The sequence below is a fragment of the Carya illinoinensis genome, chromosome 9, assembly GCF_018687715.1.
Source record: "Carya illinoinensis cultivar Pawnee chromosome 9, C.illinoinensisPawnee_v1, whole genome shotgun sequence".
Classification (NCBI taxonomy): domain Eukaryota; kingdom Viridiplantae; phylum Streptophyta; class Magnoliopsida; order Fagales; family Juglandaceae; genus Carya; species Carya illinoinensis.
In genome coordinates, this window is record NC_056760.1 from 15189239 (window position 1) to 15213404 (window position 24166).

At 35.5% G+C, this 24166-nt stretch overlaps 4 protein-coding genes across 4 annotated transcripts; 3 read left to right on the forward strand and 1 right to left on the reverse strand.

Annotated features, from left to right (window-relative positions):
• Positions 1-3271: 3271 nt before the first annotated feature.
• On the reverse strand, positions 3272-11002 carry LOC122275357. Its single transcript, XM_043084369.1, has 4 exons — positions 10289-11002; positions 9500-9637; positions 4005-4091; positions 3272-3636 (listed from the first exon to the last, which is right to left on the reverse strand). The coding sequence occupies exons 1-4, from the start codon at positions 10817-10819 to the stop codon at positions 3541-3543; spliced, it is 852 nt and encodes a 283-aa protein (XP_042940303.1). The 5' UTR covers positions 10820-11002; the 3' UTR covers positions 3272-3540.
• A 461-nt stretch (positions 11003-11463) lies between these two features.
• On the forward strand, positions 11464-13658 carry LOC122276688. Its single transcript, XM_043086576.1, has 4 exons — positions 11464-11939; positions 12256-12402; positions 12765-12845; positions 13237-13658. The coding sequence occupies exons 1-4, from the start codon at positions 11625-11627 to the stop codon at positions 13453-13455; spliced, it is 762 nt and encodes a 253-aa protein (XP_042942510.1). The 5' UTR covers positions 11464-11624; the 3' UTR covers positions 13456-13658.
• Positions 13659-15375: 1717 nt separating this feature from the next.
• Positions 15376-18450, forward strand: LOC122275405 (probable hexosyltransferase MUCI70). The gene is made up of 4 exons (XM_043084446.1): positions 15376-15642; positions 15751-15954; positions 16076-16636; positions 17698-18450. Exons 1-4 carry the CDS (start codon positions 15396-15398, stop codon positions 18057-18059), a joined length of 1374 nt encoding a protein of 457 aa, XP_042940380.1. The 5' UTR covers positions 15376-15395; the 3' UTR covers positions 18060-18450.
• Positions 18451-20555: 2105 nt separating this feature from the next.
• On the forward strand, positions 20556-21378 carry LOC122275238. Its single transcript, XM_043084221.1, has one exon. It carries the CDS (start codon positions 20689-20691, stop codon positions 21139-21141), a length of 453 nt encoding a protein of 150 aa, XP_042940155.1. The 5' UTR covers positions 20556-20688; the 3' UTR covers positions 21142-21378.
• The last annotated feature ends 2788 nt before the right edge of the window (positions 21379-24166 follow it).

Here is a 24166-nt window from a genome sequence, read left to right on the forward strand (position 1 = left end):
GATCGTGGAGGTATTCTGTGGAATATTCATTTTGATTGAGACAACAAGAGCCAATCGAGGAATAGGGTGATAAATCATGCTTTTGGGAGACAGAGTATTTTCTACCAAATGTGGTAAAGGTTTTCTTGTTAGTAGGTTGAGCTAGCTTGTAATGGATGATGTTTTTTTTTTTTAAGACATAATTTTATGCATTTTGGCGAGTTATCAAAGTGCGCACAAAAGCGTGATATTTTGTGATATAGTTGGAGGTTCAAACTTCGTACCGATCTTGAAGAATTAGTAGTAACTTGAAATTTTGAGACGATACTTATAGTTGGAGATTAATCATTTGGTCGTGCAAATTATGCTTATTGATGGTTAACTTGAGAAGCGCCTAATGAGTTACCAAAGTGTAGTTTACAATGAAGGTTTAGAAGTTATAGCATAGGAGTCGATTGAGGTTAGCACAGTTTATCACATGAAGATAATAATCATTGGAGTTTATTGGGTGTTGTATTAAGGTTATTGTGGAAATTGAGATTTTGGATTACATGGCTGTCCTAAGAGTACTAGATGTGGTGTGCCACTGGGAGACTTGTGCGTATATGATGGAATCACCTATAGGAATAGACATGAGAGAGCAGTATCCATAGTGGTTTGGGCATTAATGATGGTATGTTTTTCTCAAGGGTGTGCTGTTCTAGGTTGTATCTTATATCTTGCCTTGGTGTTAATGTTTGACCTTACCAATTTCGAAGACAACATTTTATTTAAGAGGGGGATGTGATACCCTATATTTAAGTGTATTTTTAATTAAATAATTATTTCATTTATTAAGATTATAGGCTTCTTGTTTTAAATTTTAAATAATTTATGTGGTATTATTTTACGACTTCTAACTGTGAAATTTAATTTAGAGTATTTTCTTGCTATTAAATATTGTTCATTATTTATTATGCTCTTTATTTTAAATTGGTTTATTGTTGGATCTTACTATTTTATTTTATTTAGTCACTACGTTTAAATTATTTTACTAAACTTGCCATTTTAAAATTATTATCGTTAGATCAATTTTGGGACCCCAAGTTGAAAGGGTTGAATCTCATTTCTTTTTCCTTTCTTTTTCTTTTTCCTTTTCCTTTTTTTTTTCTTTTTCCCTTTCCTTTTACTTTCTTTTCTCCCCCCCCCCCCCCGCATCTCTTCCCGCATGCAGACCCCTCCCTTCCCTCACGCCATGCATCCTTTCCACCCAACCCAGCCCTGTCGTGCACCACCACTGGCCGACACCACCCAACCCACGACCTCTCCCACCCACCGACGACCTACCCCACCCCAGCTTTCCTTCCCCACACACACACACTCTCTCTCTCTCTCTCTGCTGGCCGTGTGTAGCCCGAATGGGTTGTACATTTTTCTACTCCACTGTGTGCCGCCCTTTGGTGCCAACACCACCATAGCAACTTCATCTCTTGCCGACCATCCTCCTTCACTAAGCTCAGCCCCTAACTTACCATCATTCGCTCCCACGAAGCCCACAAAACCCCACGGTTTTTTCCACTTTCTGTCGTCATCCGCCACCACTTGGCCACTGCACTACCACCATTAGCTTTCCCTTTCCCCGGCGAGTCTCCCCTTGCCTTCCCACCCCCATCGGTGCCTCCACGTTCCCTCACTCTACCACAGCCTCTTTTCCTCAAAGTTGGTCGATCTCCTCCGTACACCGCCACCCACGGCCACCAGCCACCACCATCAACTCCACCGACCTCCATAAGCCCCTCCATGGCCAATCCAAGCCTCCCGTAACTCCCTTTTGAAATTCTCAATTTGAAACCCATGACTATTTCTTGGAAAACACTGTCCGCCATTGCTCTACCACTTTTGGTGTGACATTTGATCTTCCAGAATTGCCTTTCATCATTGTAAGTAATTTTTTGAAGAAATTTACAAGATTTAAATACATTTTTACCCTAATAAATCTTTTGTGATTTGGTTGGTTGTACCAGACGTTGACTCCAAGGAGTTTGAGGGTCGGTTGGATTGGAAGATAGAGTTGTTTGTGAAATTGGATTGTGGTGGGATATTTTATTTGTAGTGTTCAATGTCTTAGCATTTATCATTATGTTTATGCATGTTCATGTGTTAGAAATAAAAACTAGGTTTTTATGTGTAAATTGATTTTTGGGTGCGTGCGTGTCACGACCCCAAGCCAAAATGAGGCATTATCTTGGTGGAACTCATCTACTTACTCGGGAGCGTAATATACTAAGTGACGTCCCCTTGAGTTGTAGCTGGACGACAACGGAATTGGACGGGATGGTAACTCTCTCGTGCCAACTCCGTGACCCCTTTGCTAGCGAAGGCTAAAGGATGCTTAGCTACGAACGCGCTGGGCTTAAAATTGGGCATCGCTCGTTACAAAGTCACACGCACGGTCATTACCCGTGGTGTGACTAAGGGAAACAGGGTGTGTATAAGGTCCCTAGGAGAGATCATGATGCATACGAGATAATTTGGATAATGAGTCATTTTCTGAAAAAATAGCGGTTTTGATAAATTGATATGTGAACCATTTTCTGAAAAAATTGTAGTTTTATACTCGGAGCATTTTCTGGAAAAATGAAAATTGTTTATTTAATGGACTTGTTTTGGGCCAGATGAGATTTTGGCGTACGTTGGAAAAATTATGATTTCAAGCTCATGCATATTTCGGCATGTGCATGTATTCATATTGGTTGTTTAAATGTATTTTTATCTCGTGGGTTGTTTGGTTGATTACTTACTGTATCTCACATGGTATTCATCACTCTGCGGTTCCATTTTATGGAATCGTAGATTTTGATGGAGATGATGATGTAGAGCCTGAGACTGCAGCTCCAATGGAGGAGTGATCTGGGTCGCTTTCTCGTGCATTAGGATTGGTTTCCCGCTTTTGGATCTTGTATTTTGATTTTATTATATTTCACTAGATAACTGTAATATCTTTTGAAACGCTTTTATTTAAGTAAATCTATATTTAAAATTCTGGTACTTAGTCGACTTATTTAATTTATCCGCTGCATTTTTTTTTTTTGTTATACACTTTCTACATGTACACACATTTGGCACTTATCATTGAAATGTGTAACCCCTGTTGTCATTATTTCGATATCACGATTTTCATATTTCCAAACGTGAGAATCGAGACGTCACATAACCAAACGAGACCTAACTATAAAGTAAACGCTATGTCTCTCTTGAAAACCTAATATATTTTCTGAGGGGGGTAAAAATTAGTAAAGAAAGAGGCATAGAGTTCAGCTATATATGCTAGCTTCCTTTATGCTTTATATATGGTCATGGACGTCTACAAATTTAGGAAAATTACAAAGGCAGGCATATATAATTCAAATAAATTAAAAATGGAAGGAATGAACAATCCGAAATGTTTTTCAAAATACACGATACACGATCAACTTGCGTGCTCCAAATTATTAATTTTGTATGTAGTTTGCAGTAGTCCTAATGGAAAATGTGGTGAGTAAATTGGGAAGGCAGGGCTCGTGAGAGCTTTATTGGGGTCGATCATGATTGCGGTCCCTCGCTTCCCAAGGCTACTGTGAATCCTTCCCAGCATTTCTTCGCGGCTTCCTCGTTACCCAACATCTTATTTATGAGAGCCTGTCATGCATGCATGTGTAATTACATCCATCATATATATATATATATATAAATGTAAGAACCGTATATATTTGTGAATTTAATTCGTTTTTCCAGAAGAATATACGCACGTACGAGTCATTATATAATTCCAGGCTTGCAGAGAAAACTTGAGCATTTTAATCTGCCATTAAGCTTTTAGTTAATTGCTCAAATGATCTAAGATGGTCAAATGAGGCAACCTCGGCCGGCAAGTTAATTTGATTTCTAAGAGGTACAGTACTTTGCATCATGACTTCTCTTAATTTTTTCTACTTGATTTTCATTTTTCTTTTATTAAGTACTTTATTAGTTACTACACTTGAAGATATCAAATGATATTCACATACCGAGAAAAGAGGAACTCGAAAATCTGCAATTCCACTCGTACTTTGACAGCTGATACAGTCGTATTGTAAGGCTTCTTCACATCTTCCCTGTACAAGTAACTCATGAGATTAATTATATGTAAAAATATCACGAAGAATACGTACCCTGCATGGTTTCCAATGATCTGCCTTTTTTACCGTGTTTTTCCCTCACGATTACCTCATGCAATGGATTGTTTTAATTTTCATTTTTTCTTTAATTGATCATTGTCCTTTGATCTCGGACCTGCTAGGATTAAACCAACATTTTTTCTTTTCTTATCTTTACAGTTCAATACGTTTTCTCTAATAAATAATAGAAATACTTTAACTACAAAAATATTTCACAAAAGTGTACCCACAAACTAACGTAGTTTAATATGATATATTAGATTATAAACCTACTTTTATTGTAAAGTAGATCTAATATATCATTAATGGAATTCATGTCAATTTGTAGATTTGGATTAATTTCTATGCAACTCTTCTCAAGAAACAAAGCATAAAGAAAAGCATTGCAAGCAAGAAAGACATGGAAACATTGAACATCACAGCTGCAACACACAAAGCAATACATGCGGCAGCAGCAAAGGCATAAATGAAATACTTTGCAATGACCAAGAAGTACATGCAGTAGAGAAAACACACTGCAGAAAAGAGAAGCAGAAAGCACCTACAGAAATAAGAAAGCACTGACAAAGAAAAGCTAGTGATCACTCATGAAGTGCATGGTTACATGTCAGGGACTAGATATGTAAAGCCATGCTGTCCATAAAGTTGCAGTCCATTACTTGTAATTAGAAAGTAGATTAAAAAGTTGGTTTTTAGATCTTTTGCTTTTCAGTTTTTTGTAATGTATACATAGCAGTAACTTTGTATCACAAAAGACAATTAATGAGAACAAGACTTCTCTCCATTATTACTTGTTTATTTTCAAGTTCTGCTCTTATTTTAACATGGTATCAGAGCGGGTCTTCTCTTAGTTTTTGAGCAGACCCCATCTCGAAAATCATGACATCTTCATCTTCTTCTTCTCCTTCTTCCCTTGAAGATCCAAATAGTCATTCCTTCCTACATCACAGTGACAATGCAACACTGTGATTGTCTCACCACCATTAACTGGTTCAAATTATATTTCTTGGAGCAGATCTTTTCTGCTTTCCATTTCCATCAAAAACAAATCTGGTTTCCTAGATGGGACCATTACCACTCCTGATTTGTCAGATCCTTCCTACATTTCATGGCTAAAATGCAACAACATCCTCCTTGCATGGATCCTAAATTCTGTTTCAAAGGACATTGCTTCTAATGTTTTTTTCATGACCTCAACTAAGCAAGTTTGGGACAAACTTAAAGAAAGATTTGCTCAACTTGATGAAGCTCGAATTTATCATCTTCAACACAAGCTGAGTGGCATTGTTCAAGGACATCTATCGGTAAGTGATTACTTCACACAGCTTAATGCTATTTGGGAAAAGTTGCATAGTTATAGACCCCTTCACTGCTGTTCTTGTGGAAAGTGTACCTGTGATGCCTTGAAAAATGTTGGTAAAGTTCAACAAGGAGATTATGTCTTTAAGTTTTTAATGGGGTTAAATGATAGTTATGATTCTGTGAGAGGACAGATCATTTTGCTAAGTCCTTTGCCCTCATTGGATAAAACCTTCTCATTGATTTTGCAAGAGGAGAGACAAAAACAAGCAAGGAACATAGCCTTACCCATATCAGAACCCTCTGCCCTTCTTGCCTACCAAAGCTTTCCAAAGAAAAAGGAAAAATCAGACATTGTTTGCCATCATTGTGGCAAGGTAGGACATACAAAGGATAAGTGATATAGGTTAGTAGGCTTCCCACCAAATTTTAAGTTTACCAAAACCAAGTTCAGGAATGCCTCTACTACTCCATATTCTGCAAACCAAGTTGCTGGACAAATTACCACTTCACTTAAGGAAATGCCTGCCCAAAGTGCCTCTCAACTGAACATCTCTCAAGCACAAGCACAGCACCTCTTAGCTCTTGTCAATGCTCAATTTCCTCAGATGAACTTGGAACAAACCAGGCCAATTTTGCCTACACCTTCTCCTGCCAAGCTAGACACTCCTAAAACTAGCTCCTCAACCACACCTTACTCAAACTTAGCAGGTAATCATCACTGCCTTTCCTCTCTTTCTATACCTACTGATCACTCTCATCTTAATGCTGTGAAACACTCTGATACTTATAACACACCATGGATCATGGACACAGGAGCCACTGATCACATGGTGTGCTATACATCCTTCTTTGACAGCCCCCCTTCTTGCATACAAGCCCTTGTGCAACTCCCACAAAGGCTCGAGTCACACACATAGGCACTGTTAAGCTATCAAGATCACTATCACTAACTGATGTCTTATATGTGCCTTCATTCACTTTCAACCTCATCTCAGTTAGCAAGCTTACTCAAAAACCAAATACTTGTCTTTTTTTCTTAAGAGATCTTTGCTTCATTTAGGTCCTCTCTTCATGGATGACGATTGGACTTGCTAAAATCCATGCTGGCCTATATTATCTGCTGCCTCCTTCTCATGACAACAGCATCAACTCTCCTTTGAATCCTTCCAATCAAGCTCGACTCAACCAAGCAACCATTCAACAAGATTTTGACTTATGGCATTTTAGACTAGGACATTTATCTTCACAAAGAATGAATTTAATTCACTCTCTTGTTCCCAATGTAAAGTCCAAGGACTTGCCTCATTGTAAAATCTGTCCCTTGGCTAAACAGAAACATGTTCCTTTTTCTTCAAGTGTGTCCACTAGTTCATTTCCTTTTGATCTAATTCATTGTGATATATGGGGCCCATATTCTAAAGCATCAATTCAAGGGTTTCATTACTTCTTAACCATTGTGGATGACTATTCAAGAATTACTTGGGTTTTTTTAATGAAATTGAAATCAGACACAAGACCCATCTTGCAATCATTCTTTCAGCTCATACACACTCAATTCAATAGCAAAGTTAAGAAAATCAGAACTGACAATGGTCTTGAATTTGACATGGCTGATTTTTATAAAGATCATGGCATCATTCACCAAAAATCTTTTGTGTATACTCCTCAACAGAATGGTGTTGTTGAAAGAAAACACCAACACCTCTTGAATGTTGCTAGATCACTCCTTTTTCAAGCTGGATTACCTACTTCCTTTTGGGGAGATGCCATCTTAACTGCAGCATACATCATAAACAGGATTCCTACACCCCTCCTTTCTAACAAATCTCCCTATGAAAGGTTGTTTTCTTCACCACCCTCCTATTCTCATCTTCGAGTCTTTAGATGTTTAAGTTATGCTAGCACTCCTAAGCACCATAGAACCAAGTTTGGGCCTCGAGCCAGACCATGCATTTTTCTGGGATATCCAGCCATCATCAAAGGATACAAACTCTATGATATAAAGACTCATTCCACCTTTGTTTCTAGGAATGTAATCTTCCATGAATCTGTCTTTCCTTTCCACTCCACTCCATCCTCTCATTCCTCTTTAGATATTCACTCCTCCTTCCCTCAAAATCTGGTTCTACCTCCTCCACCACCAGATAACCACTTCCCATCCTCCCTTGATGAGCTGCACTCTGATGAACTACCTTCAACCTCCAATTCTACTCCCCAATCTGAACCACCTCCTCTTGAGACATCTCTGACTGCTGCCTCTTTTGATCCACCTCTTCCTTCACCTCCTCTTGATGAGATACCTACCACCTCAGTTTCTAATCCACCTCCTCGAAGATCCACCAGAGATAGGCATCTACCTACCTATCTCCAACAATATCACTGCCAGTTAGCAGAATCTCTACCTCTCAATACCTCATCTCCACCCTCCACACTTTATCCCCTCAGCCATCACCTTACCTACAAACAGCTCTCTCCATCTCATCAATCATTCTCTGTTTTCCTCTCCCTCCTCTCTGAACCTCACTCTTATAGTGAAGCTGTGGAATTTAAACATTGGCAAGATGCTATGCAAACTGAACTCAATGCTTGGAAGAAAACAACACTTGGACTGTCACTTGTCTTCCCCCCAACAAAACTGCCATTGGTTGCAAATATGTCTACAAAGTAAAGCTAAAATCAGATGGTTCATTTGAAAGAACAAAGCTAGACTTGTAGCCAAGGGGTACACTCAAAGAGAAGGTTTTGATTTTCAAGAAACATTCAGTCCAGTGGCTAAACTCACCACAGTTCGTGTCTTCCTTGCCTTAGCATCCATTCATAACTGGTTCTTATCTCAATGGATGTTCATAATGCATTCTTACATGGGGATCTCAATGAGGAAATTTATATGGAGCTGCCTCCAGGCTATCACATTCACAGAGAGCAAATTGAGGGGGAGAAATTAGTATGCAAACTGATTAAGTCACTCTATGGACTTAAACAAGCATCAAGACAATGGTTCTCAAAGTTTTCTAACTCACTCACCTCTATTGGATTTCAGCAATCTAAATCTGACTATTCCTTATTCACTAAGGTTAGTCAAAAGGGGTTTACAGCACTCCTAGTATATGTGGATGATATCATAGTGGGAAGTAATTCTCAAGAAGAAATTAATTCACTCAAAGCTTACCTTCACAGCCAGTTCAAGCTTAAAGACCTTGGACCTCTCAAATACTTCCTAGGCCTAGAGGTTGCAAGGTCATTTTCTGGAATCAATATCTGTCAAAGAAAGTATACTCTTGAAATCTTGGAAGATGTAGGCTTAATTGGTACCAAAACAATCTCTACACCTATTGAGTTGAATCACAAGTTGAGTCACACAATCACAAGTAATTAGAAAGTAGATTAAAAAGTTGGTTTTTAGATCTTTTGCTTTTCAGCTTTTTGTAATGTATATATAGCAATAACTTTGTATCACAAAAGACAATTAATGAGAACAAGACTTCTCTCCATTATTACTTGTTTATTTTCAAGTTCTACTCTTATTTTAACAACTCTAACATGTTAAAACCTGAATCAAGACTTCAAATAATATTACTTTTATTGCCGAATTGTTCCGGACGGTACCTCAACATGATTCATAGTCCATGCTGCATGGTTGATATATACAAACAAAGAAAAAAAAATGAGAGAATTAAATACCGAAGGTTTGATCTAGTTTTCTTGCAAGGTAACGGACAGATTGTTTTTCTGTCGCCGGGAATTATCATCTGCTGACTTTCATTGAAAGAGGCAGCCAAAGGGAGAAAAGCCTCCTTTTGTCTAGGTAAAGTCAGTCCTAAAACTTGCCTTATCAGTAGGATGTTGGTTAAAAGCAATACTATCAATTCTCCATCCTAATTTTTGTCATTCTCGATCACACATGGTGATAAAAAATTCGCAACCAATTATCAGTAATAGTATAGTAGTACTACTAGCTAGGGTCTGTACGTATGTTTCCAAGTTGTGTCCTGAAATTCTCATGATGTGAATGCTAGGAGGGGATAAGTTATATTAGAACATACCAGGCAGATGAGAACTTCAACCAATGCCATCTCCACAAAAAATTTAGACTCTGTACCATCGCACTCCTTTAATATTTTTTGCAGTAGTCCCACTGCGTCATTACCCTTTCCAGATTTCACCATCCACATTGCCTCATTCTACATATGTAGTTGTGAAGAAAAAGAGTTGTTACACTATGAGAAAATGCTGTTATAAGAATCAGTTCTAACTCGAATGGTATCCAAATTTAGTTAGAAATCTTATACATATATAGAGAGAGAGACAGAGAGAGAGAGTCAAGCATGGTGAGCAAAAATGAGCACTTGGTGCACCCAGCTGTTAATTAAGCAGTCTCATTCAAATATTCTTATTTACCCACTAGCTTTTTTAATTAGTCTAATTCATAAAATATCTCATCTCATCTCATCATTATAATTTTTTTAAATTCTCATACAAAATATAATAAATAATTTTAACTTTTTCAAATCTCAAAACAATAATAATATTTAAAAAATATTCTAATAATATTTTACTCTAACTCTCGTCTCTAAATCCAAACCTGGCCTTAATGTCCAGAGAATCAAGTACTGAGTTAACTGGGGCCGATAATAAAGACAACATGACGAAATGTATTTTTAGCTTGTGAAGGGTTAGGATATAGATCAAGTCAAAACAATTTTATCTATATCAAAACAATTTTCTATGGTATTTTAGCATCAGATTTTAGTTTGTATAGAACTGGTAAACAGACTATAGTTGGATAGCCGGGTAGATCATGAATGCAAGTTGTAGGGAGCAGAGATGTAAACCTTTAGGACACCAGCCTCCTCCTTTGAAATCTTTTTATCACGGTTCAGCTTGAAATGGGCGGGCTTCTTTTGACTTGAATAGACCCTGATCATATCCGAAAAGTATTTCAGTGCGGCTTCACCACCCTCTGGGTATATATCATGTATAGCGCAGACCACTTCAGGTTTCTTCTGATTGTTGTAAATTGCCATGGCTTTAGGGCTCTTCATACAGCCGCAACTGATGATACCAAGAGCACAAGCCAACATAAGAGACGCCCCCACGGTCCCAGCTCGCACAACTTTGCTGTCACTCTCATCATTAATCCTCCAAGGTGTTGGGTTCCTATTCATGGCACAAACTATGGGACCGAATGCATGCCCGAGCCGGCGGTAGATGCATAGGTTAGTGTTACTAAGTGAAAGGGATGATGGGATAAAGCTGAAGTGAGGCATGGTTATTACCCTTGCGGCACCATTAACAGGGGAATTTGGGATGCGCAGGGTTAGACCGGGCAGGTGGCCATGGCGGAGGCAAAGTGCAGATTCCATGCTGCAGCTTCGGCTTTCAAGAATTACAACCTAAGTGGCTATTATATTGTAGCAATAAGCTGGTTACAGCGACTTATTGGTGGACATAATTTGCATGGAATAGCCATCACTGACACAACACCTGCCTTTTAGGCATTTAAGTAAGGTATCGGTTAAGTGCTTTAAACCAAAGTCTCATCATCTAACTGGCAAGGCATATTTTCATGCATTCTAATAGCAAGGAGAATGAACGTGTTACACATGTTCGAGAAAGGACTTGGCTTGGACACATCTCAAATATTGGAAAAGATTCATGTATTATTACTGGTCTGGCCATATTCATGGCCATCTTCAACTCTCCAAGAAGTTGCACAACATAGTAAATTAAACCTTTTTTATCTGCTTAATTCTAGCCTAATACATTTTTCTCCCTCTTGTTCCACGTGAAACTGGCATTTGGAATAAAGCTTTGCTTAAAACACAAGAATTTCCTTTGGAAACAGGGGCAAAGTTCTTGCTTCTTTTGTAGGAGAGGAACAAGCCCTTCTTTGAAGTTTGAAATTAGATTCCCGAAAATGCTCAAGATTCTTTAACCACCTTGCAAGTTAGTAATCGGAACCATTTCATATCCTTCACAAGCAACTAATACATGAGTCTTCCATCGTCTCCCTTAACTTGCCCACATGATACGTACGACGGTGCTTGATCAGCTACAAATTAAAAAGAAATTATTCCTCGGGAAAAATTCCAATACAATGAATATTGGTTATAACCAATAAATGTGCATGCCTCGATTATAAGCTTTGAGGATAATTCACATCATCACATGGCAAACCCTTTCAGGAACTTCTCCATAAAAGATAAATATGGAGCAATGGCAGCAACTGCAACAGTACCGGCCATTGTCATATTTGCAGGCGTTTATGTAGCATGGGTTTATGCAAGTCGTGTTCTTAAAAAATATAATCCACCAGTTCTCTCGAAATCCACATCCATTGGAATGCTCCATGGTGGCAAACTAGCCTTGAAGAGACTGCTTGATTATCACCATGCCCGAGCGGATGCGAATGTGTTGGATGAGGCTGCCAATGAGTTAAAGACTGCACTCGGAGACGCATATCCAGATTTCTGGAATCTGAAGGTTAGGCCTCTATCTCTACCTTGATCATCTTGCACACTTTTCAATCAAACTGCCAAATATTTTAGTTCTTAATTATTCAGGTACAAGATGAACTTCACCAAACTTACATGAGCTGTCTCCCCCATATATCCCATATTTTTTGAAACGATATTATATAGAAGCAAAGCTAATTTCTGAATCGTTCCTTATGAACGTGGTGTAATTTTCTTTAAATTCACTAGACTACTACATCTTCGGAAAGCTTTGTTTTCTATTTAAAGATATTTAAGAATCTTGTAATTTGAGGTATAATTTAAGAATCTTGTTTTCGTTGAAGTGTAATGTGGCAAAGATGGAAATGAACGGAAAAGAAGACGAGGCAGTGACGATGCTAGAAACTGCATTTGAGGAGGCCAAGAAGCAGAGGAAACCGCATGAAGCCTACGAGATTGAAATGTTGCTCGTCGAAATGCTTATATACAAGGTGTTAAACTGATCTGCAAACAAGCACCCTCACCCCTTTCATGAATATGCTCGATCCCTAGCCTGCAGCGCAGCTTGATTTCCCAATATATACACAATGACAAAGCAATGATGGCTGCACTGTTTTCAAGGGACTTATCACTCCCATCCAACATTGCATGCAAAGCATGCATATTATCATTATCAGTTTCCTCCAAATAAGATTGCATCCTGCCAGATGTTAGAAACATCTTCTAGAATTGTCGCAAATAACCACAGATCGATACAAATTTCGAAGTTCTGCTGCAAATTTCAAAGTTCATATTCTGACCGCTGGATTACAGAATTATATATAAAAAGCTTTTCTTTTGTTCTGATCTTCAGGGAGAGTTTAAAAAGGCTAATGATTGCGAATGCTTATCAAGTGAAGATCAAATTTCAGACGCACGCCGTCCATTATACAAGGTATTTTCTGCTATTCTATGTATGTTCTTTAAACAAGTAATGAATATTAAAGAGAGATAGAAAGAACTCATGATCTAGCTATCCATAACATGATTTTAATAGTTCATTGTTCTCATAACTAAGATGGTCAATTCCATGATGAATAATATGGTGATTATTTACTACTTTTGGCTCTATGAAAATTTTTTTAAAAAAAAAATAATTAGTTATCATCGTTTTAATCAACAATATTCTCTTAATATGCATCTCATTACGTAGCATTAAATAATTGTTTTAGGTATAAATAAATTAAATATTTTTCTAATCATCTAATACTATATCATAGAATAATTATCAGAGCTGATAAGAAAAGAGATCATGATGAGTAAAATCTCTCGTGAAAAATTCACAGGCTGTTCTTCAGATCTTGCTGGGGCACTCAGATCTAGCCTTAAATTGTTGGCAAGATTTCAAGAGACTTCGGAAACACTTTCTGTTGCAGCCAAGTCTGGAGGAAGAAAAAATCCACAAAATTGTCTCCGATTTTGACGAGTTCAAGAAGTTAATCAACTTGCTCAAAGAAGATATTAAAAAGGATCGCCTGAGAAAAGCACCAGGACTAAAGAAATAAACGATCCATGGTATTATTGTGCTGCATGGAGTGAGTAGGTCGTAGTGTAAGAAATACGATATGTATTAATCCCTTTCCTTTCCTACTACTCTTTTAACTTTTATCCTTTGTCGGTTCTTCTCAACCCGTGCATGGCGGTGGACTACTATCTTCAAACAGTTGAGAGAGTTTTTATAAATAAGACAAAAACAGCATTAATCTCATGACTGCTCATAATTTTTTTATACTTTTTTATATCATAATGTTTTAAATTGTGGGTAATAATTTTATAAAATTTTGTTATTTTTTACTTTATAAAATAACTAATACAACGTAAATTCGTGAAGTGTATAAATATTATATAGTCACTTTAAAAACAGTAAAATTTATTATTAAAAATTAATTTTTTTTCATATAAATCTCGTATTTATTCACTTTTTTCAAAATGATTGCATGATATTTACATACTCACGACTACAAATATCATTTCTTTTATAAAATTATCTTTGATTTAAAATACAGTTAGGTAAAAGATCATAAAACTGATCGTCTATATATAATTTTCTATTTCCTCATTGATATCTATAATTTATTTGTCCTTAGTTCCACTCCCGAAAAAATTATAAAACGAGTTTTATAATAATTATAGGATATCTAATATTATTCAAGAGATTCAAACTAAGAATTAATTAAAAGAATAATTATTTAATGTGCTCAATTATTTAACCAACCATATATGTATGGTCATTAAATACATTACAATTTTGCTACATACAGTCGCCACATGCAGTCGGCGTGCAGTCGACTGTACGGAATGAATAAAAAAAATTATAAAAATTTTTTTTTATATTCAATGGGACCTACATGAATTATAAAAAGTTATAAAAATAATTTTTTTTTCATGTAGGTCCCGTATTAATTTTTTTTTACAGCCGACTGCACGTCAACTGTATCTCCCGACTGTAAAAAGTATTTCTCCATTAAATATTACAACATAAAGGTGTGACCTTTACGTGACATGTAAGTACTATGGGGTCAAATCAATTATTATATTTTAGGGCAGATCTCCCGTGGCATCATTGGCCAAAGAAATATTCAAAATCGCATATATTTTTTTTGATAAAACTGTTGGATTCCCCGGGCAGTACGCCCAACTTCAAGAACATATTCTTGTTTATAATCCAGACATTTCCCAGCTTTTTGCCTTTTCTTTTTTATAATTAATAAAGCTCAACTCACATCGCATTTATGCTAGAAAAGTTACTTGAAATTATAATTAAAATGCTATAGAATCATTATAAAGAGTATGGTTATGTTTGGGAGAAAAGAAAGTGAGAAAAAATAAAAGAAAATCAAGAGTTAAGATAATTAATACTAGAGATAACAATAGGCTACGACAAGTTAATAAAATTATATCTTTTTTATAACAAAAGTTTTATATACAGTTATTTTTACATATTATTTATATATATTCTTATAATTATATAAGATATAATATATTTATCAAACATGTAAAATTTTAATTGTATTAAATAATTAAAATTAATCAAGAAGTTTCTTTGATATAATTGTTTTTCATTCGAGCACAATCATGATTTCTTTGATTTAAATTTTTCTTTAGGCGCATTAGCAATTGAAGTAATCATTATGCTAAATCACCACAAATTGAATTCCAACTTTCAATAAGCATCGGTACTAAAAGTCAAATTATTATTTAAGATTATCATCTTAATTCTCTATATTTATTAATCATTTTCCACCTTCATCTAATAAAATAAAATGAGAGTTTAATAGATACTCCAATTTATAATTTTTTTAAAAAACAAAATAACTCTAGAACGAGCACTTCTTATTTTCTACAAAAACCTTATTACTTGGGATCGTCACCCAAATAGGATAAAAATAAATAATTCTAATAAAAGAACATATAGTAGGCGTGGAAACTCATAGGATTGCTCTTTATGGGGAAGGTAATTTCAACACCACTCCTGTTCCAATCAAAGCTCCTCTGTTTCTCTCTGTTCTACCTCTTCACCTCTCTCTTTCTCGCTCTCTACACCTCTCTCTCCCAGTCGAAATGCCTCTTCAGATCATCCCCCTTCGATCCAATCCAGGCCCCTCTCTTCGTCTACCCTCCTTCCTACGGCGAGCACAAATACGCCATCCCTACCCATCGTTCCACATGCACTTCCCCTGTCTTCTTCTCAGGTATCCTTTTTTATTTTTTTCCAGCTTTCCCCTCTTAATCACTGAATTTTTGCTTTTATTGATTGCAGTCACCGTATTTTAATAATGGTTTTTTCTTTGTGTGTTCAGATTATTGGGTGGTGTTGAAGGAAATCCAGGATTTCTGTAAGAATTCTTCGCTGGTTTCGCCGGTTTTGAAATATATGCAGGGCCACGCTGATAGTTTCGGTGGGAATTTCAGTACCCAGAAAAGGATTTCTTATTTTGATCATGAGAACACTAGTGTCGAAGTTCCATGTGGATTCTTGAAGAATTTTCCTATTAATAAATATGGTTAGTTTTATACCGAAATTCTCAGATTCATAGTTTTCTTGCCGTCTTTCAGTTTTCGTATAAAACGGGGAATTATTTTTCTTTTATTTTACATACCAGTCAGTTCTTACGTGAAATTCAGATCGAGCTGCAATGGAAAAATGTAATGGAGTGGTCGTACTCTCTGCAATCTTCAATGACCATGACAAAATCCGGCAGCCAAGGGGTCTTGGATCCAAAACTCAAGATACTGCATGTTTCTTCATTTTTGTAGATGATGTTACTCTCCAAGGACTTCATCACCACAAATTAATCTCGAACAAATCAGGGGAATATAAGATAGGAGTGTGGAGAATTGTTAGAGTTTTGAGCAAGTACTTGTATGAGAATCCAGCCATGAACGGAGTGATACCTAAATATTTAGTTCATAGACTTTTCCCAAACTCAAAATTCAGTATTTGGATAGACGCGAAGCTGCAGCTAATGGTGGATCCCTTACTGCTGATTCATACACTTGTTGTATCGGAGAATGTGGATATGGCCATATCCAAACATCCCTACTATGTTCATACCATGGAAGAGGCAATGGCAACAGCAAGGTGGAAGAAATGGTTGGATGTTGATGCCTTGAAGACGCAGATGGAGACGTATTGTGACAATGGGTTGCAACCATGGAGTCCTAAGAAGCTCCCCTATCCCTCAGGTACTACAGCATTAATACAGTCTTGTTCTGTACATATTTAATTCCCATATACATTTCCATGCCATTGAAAGCATCAATGAGTTACCGCCAAGGGTGGTGACTCAATAGTCTTTAGGTTACTCCCACATGATTTGGCATGTATTAGATACTAGGCTTGAATTAGAACTTGAATTTTCCTTAGACTATTAGTATTAGTCACTTAAAGATTCCTTGAATGTTCTAATAGGGCTTAGATCTAGGCTATGACTCAAACTCGACTTAAATGAGCGCTTGTGGCTTCTTGCCATCTAAACCCCTCCTATCCTGTTCCCAATAGGTAAGGTGTCACTATGACCATGCCTAGGTATGGAGACTACTTCCAGTCTCTCCCTACTAGACTTTCTACTCACTAAAAAGGCAAAAATAAAAGCGATCTGTTTAACTAAATTCCTTAATGAGGGTGAGCTGTAAGGTAGGCGTTGATGAAATTGACTGGTAGTTCTTTCAGTATACCAATATATGTATATGCAAACTAGACTCTATAATTGATGTGATGTCCGCTAAGGTTGTTTCCCTGGGCCCTATCAGAACATAAAATTATTAGGTAAATTACTCCCTCGGATGATATCATCCTGAGGATAATTCAAGAAACTATGACCTATGACATATTCCATGACGAAGGCAGAAACCAAGTACAATGGTGCCAACTTTACAACTCATCTCTCATCAATGTGTTTTTATAAGACACAAAATGACTGCTTAGGTTTCAGTGAAGTTTCTTCAAACGTTGATTAGATGCATCAATTCTGGTCTAAAAATCAATCGTGGTCCCAAAAAAGTGAAACATGTATAGATCAAGTATGCTATAGTAACTATGCATTTCCCAGTTCACAGCAAGTAACACTGTTTTCCGAACATTGGTGTGAGTACCACATGCATAAGATAAGATTATTCTTCATTTTGGTCCACATGATTTATTGTTTATTACTACTCCATGTGGTAGGTCATTGTGATTATAACCTAACCAAATTTTCTCAACCTCTAAACTCCAAAAGAATAAGCATTTGGTTGCTTCTTCTCAGATGTACCGGATAGTGCTCTGATATTAAGGAAGCATGGACTGGGTAGCAACCTTTTCTCCTGCCTAATGTTCAATGAGTTGGAAGCTTTTAACCCTAGAGACCAACTGGCGTTTGCACATGTGAGAGATCAGATGAAACCAAAGCTCAAGCTCAACATGTTCGAGGTAGAAGTATTTGAGCAGGTTGCTGTGGAGTACAGGCACAACCTTAAGCGTAGCAGTACTAGCGGTGGGGAAAAGGGGTCGAAAGGAACAATCAAGAACAAAAGAACCAAAAGAGCAAGCCCAGATTGGTTGTATGTTAATGGCAGCTGCTGCAGCAGGTGCCAGAAATACCTTTTGGGGATGTGGGGTGAATCCTGAATCCCAAGATTGCTTTTCTTTTTTCTTTTTTCTTTTTTCTTTAAAAAAAAAATCTAAACTAGTTGTATATTAAAAGAGTGGAAATTAGATAAAAAGAAAGAGAAAGTGTTAAAAGAATCCAACAAACTGCCTGTCAGATACAAAACCTGACAAGCAATAACAGATTGGCAGAGGAGAGGATCTTGCTTTTTCCTTTTGTCTCCATTCCCATTCTTTTTTTCTAGAAGGCGTTGACAGGTCATGTTGCTTCAGGGGAGCATTAAAAATATATCGTTGTATAGATTGTCCTCCTTTGACACTACAAAGATAGAGATTTATGGCTGCTACCATCAATCAATTGAGACCCTATTTGGATGAACTAAAAGCGAAGAAATGGAGGTAGGATTACATACTTTTCAAAGTTTATATTGTTAATGAATTTTATGATAAAAAATATTAAATATTATAAGATTTATATAATATGTATATCTCTTTAAAATTATACCATCAATATTTAAAAAATAAAAATAAAAACTTCATTCGCCATCAACAATGGCGCGTGAATATATGATAAGATGTCACTCATGTGGTATATTTGAATTGGCTGGCTTTTGGAAAAGTAAGGGAAACTATATATTTCTTTGGTTCCTTTGTGTCTATTCACGAAGAAACGAGAATATATGGCCAAGGAAAAGAAAAAGATAAAAAGAAGGGTAGGCAGTCTGTAAGATATTTGAGGAGATGATCAATGGAGATGCTTCTCGACAACTTACCACCGTAAACTAAACAAAATACCAAACTAAACAATATTCAAATCCAAGCTTTTGAAGGCATGAAACCATCCACCATTGATATAACGAAAAGAAAGAAAGATTTTTTTATTGCCAGCTCGATCTTTTGTCCTCATAAACATTTCCACGCTCTGTCTGCATAGAAGTGATAAGCGTGTCAGGCGAAATCAATCAGCCCAAAATCGGAATGGTATTGGCGTTAATGGGGTATTAGAATGTCTCTATAGCATTTAGCGCTTTACGAGAAACTCTCAGAGGCCAGAGCACAATTAAATGATCAACCAAAAAGTAAGACTTGATAACCAAAAGAGCACTTTAACCTTCAACAAGTAACTTTCCCCCATTTGCTCAATTATGTACTTGAGTTCTACTATGCCCAATATATAAGGTGTTAGATGTACAATGTTGTTGTTATTATTATTGCGGCATTTTATGCATGTGGGTCGTGTTGTTTAAATCATGAGTACTAGACTATACACATCAATCCAAACACTAAAATCCTAACATGACCTCTATTAAAAAAAAACAAATATCCTAACATGACCCATATAAATATAAGTTACAGTTATGACCTGCTTAACCCATTTCATATAGATGAGTTTAGCTAACATGTTAATTTTTTAATCCAATTAATATAATTTCATATATAATACAAGGATAACTATATACATAATTCACAATTACAACTGAAATATTTTATTATCAAAATCGAAACTAATGATATATAAATAAATTTATATTTTCTTAATATAAAATTACATATTAATATGGAGTATAATCAGTTTGATTCAGTCTGATTTTAGACATATTTTATAACTGAATTGGTCGAAGTCAGTTTTGGAATTCTAATTCCTTTTTTTTTTCCTTTTTTCTTTTTTCTTTTTTTCTGTTTCATATCTATTCGGTTCGGTTTTATAACATGTATGGTTCAGTTTTAGGCTTTTTTTGGTTGGACTAATTGGTCTTATAACCCAAATGAAAAAATTATACCAAGAATTGTACTTATAAAAAATGTAATTTTCCTTAATATATATAATGTACTCTTATACTTATACTATATAAGGATAAATAATAAAACATTAATAGTAGTGTTTAAGAATAATTTTATAAAAATGAAGTATAAATAATAAGACTAAAATTTCATATTATATTAATTTTATAATATGTATAAAATAAAAAATTAAAAAATACGTATTTTGATTTGGTTCGATCCAAACCAATTTTCAATCGATTATAGTTTCTAAGAATCGAAACCGATTGAACCAATTGTGGTGAGCGTGACTAATATAAATATTACATCCCAACAACAAAATAAGACATACAAAATTATCAATTATAAAATCTGATAATAGAATTTATTTGTGTTATACAAAATAATTGCAGATTTCATGAATTGATAATTATTTATTAATTCTATTGGATCAACTTGTTTAGATTTAAATACATTTATATCAATCCCAAACTCATTTATTTTAAAATATATTATCGTATAAGAGTTGTGTCATATAATTACCTCCCTATTTCTCATTGGTAGACACGTTTGATATCACCCATTAAATATGAAGATTCCCACTTCGCATGCTGCAATCAAAAGTGGGTTGAATTCGCTTTCAAATAAAATAGGTTGAATTCGTTGGTAAATAAAATAGAATAAAAATAAAAAGGGTAATAGGACCCCAAAAAAAGAAAGAAAAATGAAAAAAGAAAAAAGAAAGAAAGATTACAGAATCATTAGAAGATCATTTCCCATAATTTCATACAACGCTAATGAAAAAGCATCATGCTCACCCACCCCCGCTTTTATATCTCTCAAAGACGGGGGAATCATCCTCAACGCAGAAGAGACTGAGGAGAAAAAAATGGGAAGCCAGCAAATAGCAAACCACAGAGACGACGCGGAGATCTACCATGGCGAAGCACTGTGCAAGCAGAAATCTCAGGAGCTCCTCGGAGATATCTCTCTGCCCAAAGGGCTTCTCCCTCTTAACGACGTCACGGAGGTGGGCTACAACCGCACCACGGGCTTCGTCTGGGTCAAGCAGAAGCGCAAGAAGGAGCACCGCTTCCGCTCGATCGGGCGATCCGTGTCGTACGATACCGAGGTCACGGCTTTTGTGGAGGACCGCCGCATGAGGAGGCTCACCGGGGTCAAGAGCAAGGAGTTTCTCATCTGGGTCACCATCTCCGATATCTACATCGACGACCCCAGTTCGGGTAAGATCACCTTCGCCAATCCAACCGGCATCTCTAGGTCGTTCCCAGTCTCGGCGTTCGAGCTTGACGAGGGGAAAAGTGGGGATCACAAAAACTGAGGCCTCTGTTTCTGGGGATTTAGGGGATTCTGAATTGCAACTGATGGATATGGGGAAATCTTGCGCCGAATAACACCTGTATGGGTTTCGTGTTTTTACTTTTCTTGCTTTATTTATTTCCAACCGGTTCGAATCGATACCGTTTGGTTGCTAAGAATCCTATGGATAAATGGAATTCGCAGCCAGAACTAAAACCCACATCTTTTTTTATTTATTTTTTTCTAAATTTTCTGATCACCAATTCTTGTTTTTCAACTTGTTAATATTCGAAGTTGATTCACTGAGTTCGGCGAGGGAATTTATTACTGAACTGCATCGATCTTAATACCCGAAAAAGCTAGAAAATTTTATATTATATTAATTAACAATTTAACATATAATATAATATAAAAAATTAAAATTATATATACCAGTTCAGTTTTGTTGAAATTGGTTTTCAATATATGAAAATAATTACCAAACCGGTTTTCAGTACTACACCGGATCAATTACGAACAGACCAAACTCACCGGGCCAGTCCGGTTCAACCAGTTTTCTGATTATTTTTTTTACACCCATACGCATAACGATTCAAGGAAGGACCTTGGGCATAATTGTAGTCAGCAAAGGTCCTGGGCATATTTTGGTGTTACAACAATAAAAAAATAAAAAAAATGTGACTCAAAAATTTAAATTATGTATAAATTAGTTTAAAATATGAATTTAATATTTAATTTTAGTAAAAAGATTATATGAATCTAAATAAATTCAGCAAAAATGTAATTCATGGATATGGTCTTAAATGTCTTTGTTTTTTATTTTCAAAAAAAAAAATGTCTTTGTTTTTTCTCATCAAATATCTTCATTTCTAAAAAATTCATATGCTATAAATTTATTCAATTGGGATATTTTGCGCATAACCACAAATTTTATATAAAATACTTATTCGCTCTAAATTTTTTTCATTTCAGCTAAAATATTGAAGTAAATTTCATAATTCATCTTTTAGACTTTGTACATGCCATTTTATCAAATACAAGGATGAAAAGCTTAATATAGATTTAGACTATATTTGGTTGTTAGATTGAGCTAAATCTATTTCAAATCAATTATTGATATGATACTATTTTTTCAACTTTACATAAAAAAATAAAAAATAAAAAATTAAGAACGGTGCTAGCAAGCCACCTAGCATTTACAACTGGGTGTACCCCTAGTGCAATTTTTTTTTTCATGTTCTTTTAAATATCTTTTAACATCCTTAACCATTAAAAAAATATACAATTTTACTAATAGTCATTTTTCTTAACCACTAAGCAAAGCAAAATAAAATAAAATAAAATATTCGAACGATATCTTTAAGCGATAACATTGAGTGGACTAAGTAGCATTTTCTAAAAGTTAAACCTCATTTCAACCTAGTTCATATATTCAAACACATATCTCAACCTATTTATATTTAAACACATCTCAATAACATCTACAAAATACTATTATTTACAAATCAAATCAAATCATCTGAGATCACCATAACACCCAAACACAGCCTAGTGCTCTCATATTTTGTACAAGCAAAAAAAAAAGGCTCATGTCTAAAACAAAACAGTTTTGAATCAACTCAATTAGATCTGAATTCGTTAGAATTGCTCTAAAGTAGCCGATGAAATCGATTTTGTTGTCCAATAGAAAAATACACTAAACCGAATTCAGTTTTTGATCAATTATTTGAGATGAATTGTGTTTTTATAAAACCATTATTAAGAGCGCAGCCAACACAAACTACATGGATTCTGAGTACTTGGTTTTTGGGTTCTCATTGCATTTAGCTTCATAGGATGATCCTACAAAATATTCTCACTACTTTCCCATTAGATATCTTGCCTACATATACCAAAGAACCAAAGAGATTAGGAAGCTTCCCTACCCCTTCCACCTTTGGACGATTGTGGTTCAGTGCTTTTGTGTTTATTCATGCCACTCATCTTTGGGAAAGAAGAGGGAAATGTAAAGAAAACGAGGAGTTAAAGGTTTATGATCTTATATATAAGGTTGTTCCACATCTGAAACACAATAAAAAAAATGTAAGTTGAGTCAATTCAAATTGATTGAAATCAATCTAAAGATCGATCTGCTGGCAACAAAATGTTCTCAAGTATTATCAGATATTTCCTACTCAACCAGCTCAAACACAAAATATTTTAAATTTCATATCATCAACTTTTTTATCTAATCTAATAATTACAAATTTTTCAAACTCCCAAATAAAAAACAATTTTATTTTTTTAAAATTTCAAAATAAAAATAATATTCAAACAATTTTTTCAACTTTTTATCTATCATTTTTCAAAAATTCAATAAAATAATCAACTCAAATCATTTTACTATTATTCACAGGTATACTGATATATACTAAGTATCCAAACGGACCTTAAATTAGTTGGAATTTGTATAAATCAACCAAATTAATCGATTTTGTGGTTGAACATTAAAAATGTACACTAGAATGAGTTTGCTTTCAGATCGTTGAATCAAACTATATGGATTAATATTAGCATTTACTTTTGGGTGCTCATCGCATTTAGCCTTATAGGGCGACGCTACTAAATATTACTTCGGTACTAAGATATCTTGCCTACGTACACCAAACAACCAAAGAGATTTGGTATAGCTACCCTATCATTTTCCCCTTTGGATGATTTTGGTCCACTTTTGTGCATATTCATGCCTCTCGTCTTAATTTGCTAAAAGCTAGTAGAGGGAATTGTAAAGAACATAGGGTTAAAGGGCTATGCTCTATATCTTTACACTTACCCATAAGTCTTCCCAACTAAAAGCATAGGACAATGCTAGGGAGTGCCCCAGTATGTACTGTTAGCTGTGTCGCATTTTTAATTTTTTTCTTTTTCTTTTAAATATATATATATACACATTTACTAGTAGTCATTTTTTTAACCATTAAGAAAAAAATAATAATAATAATTAAAACACAGGTTAAACTGAGGGGGCAATATCATAGGCTATTTACTACTTAGCAATGTAGGGTTTT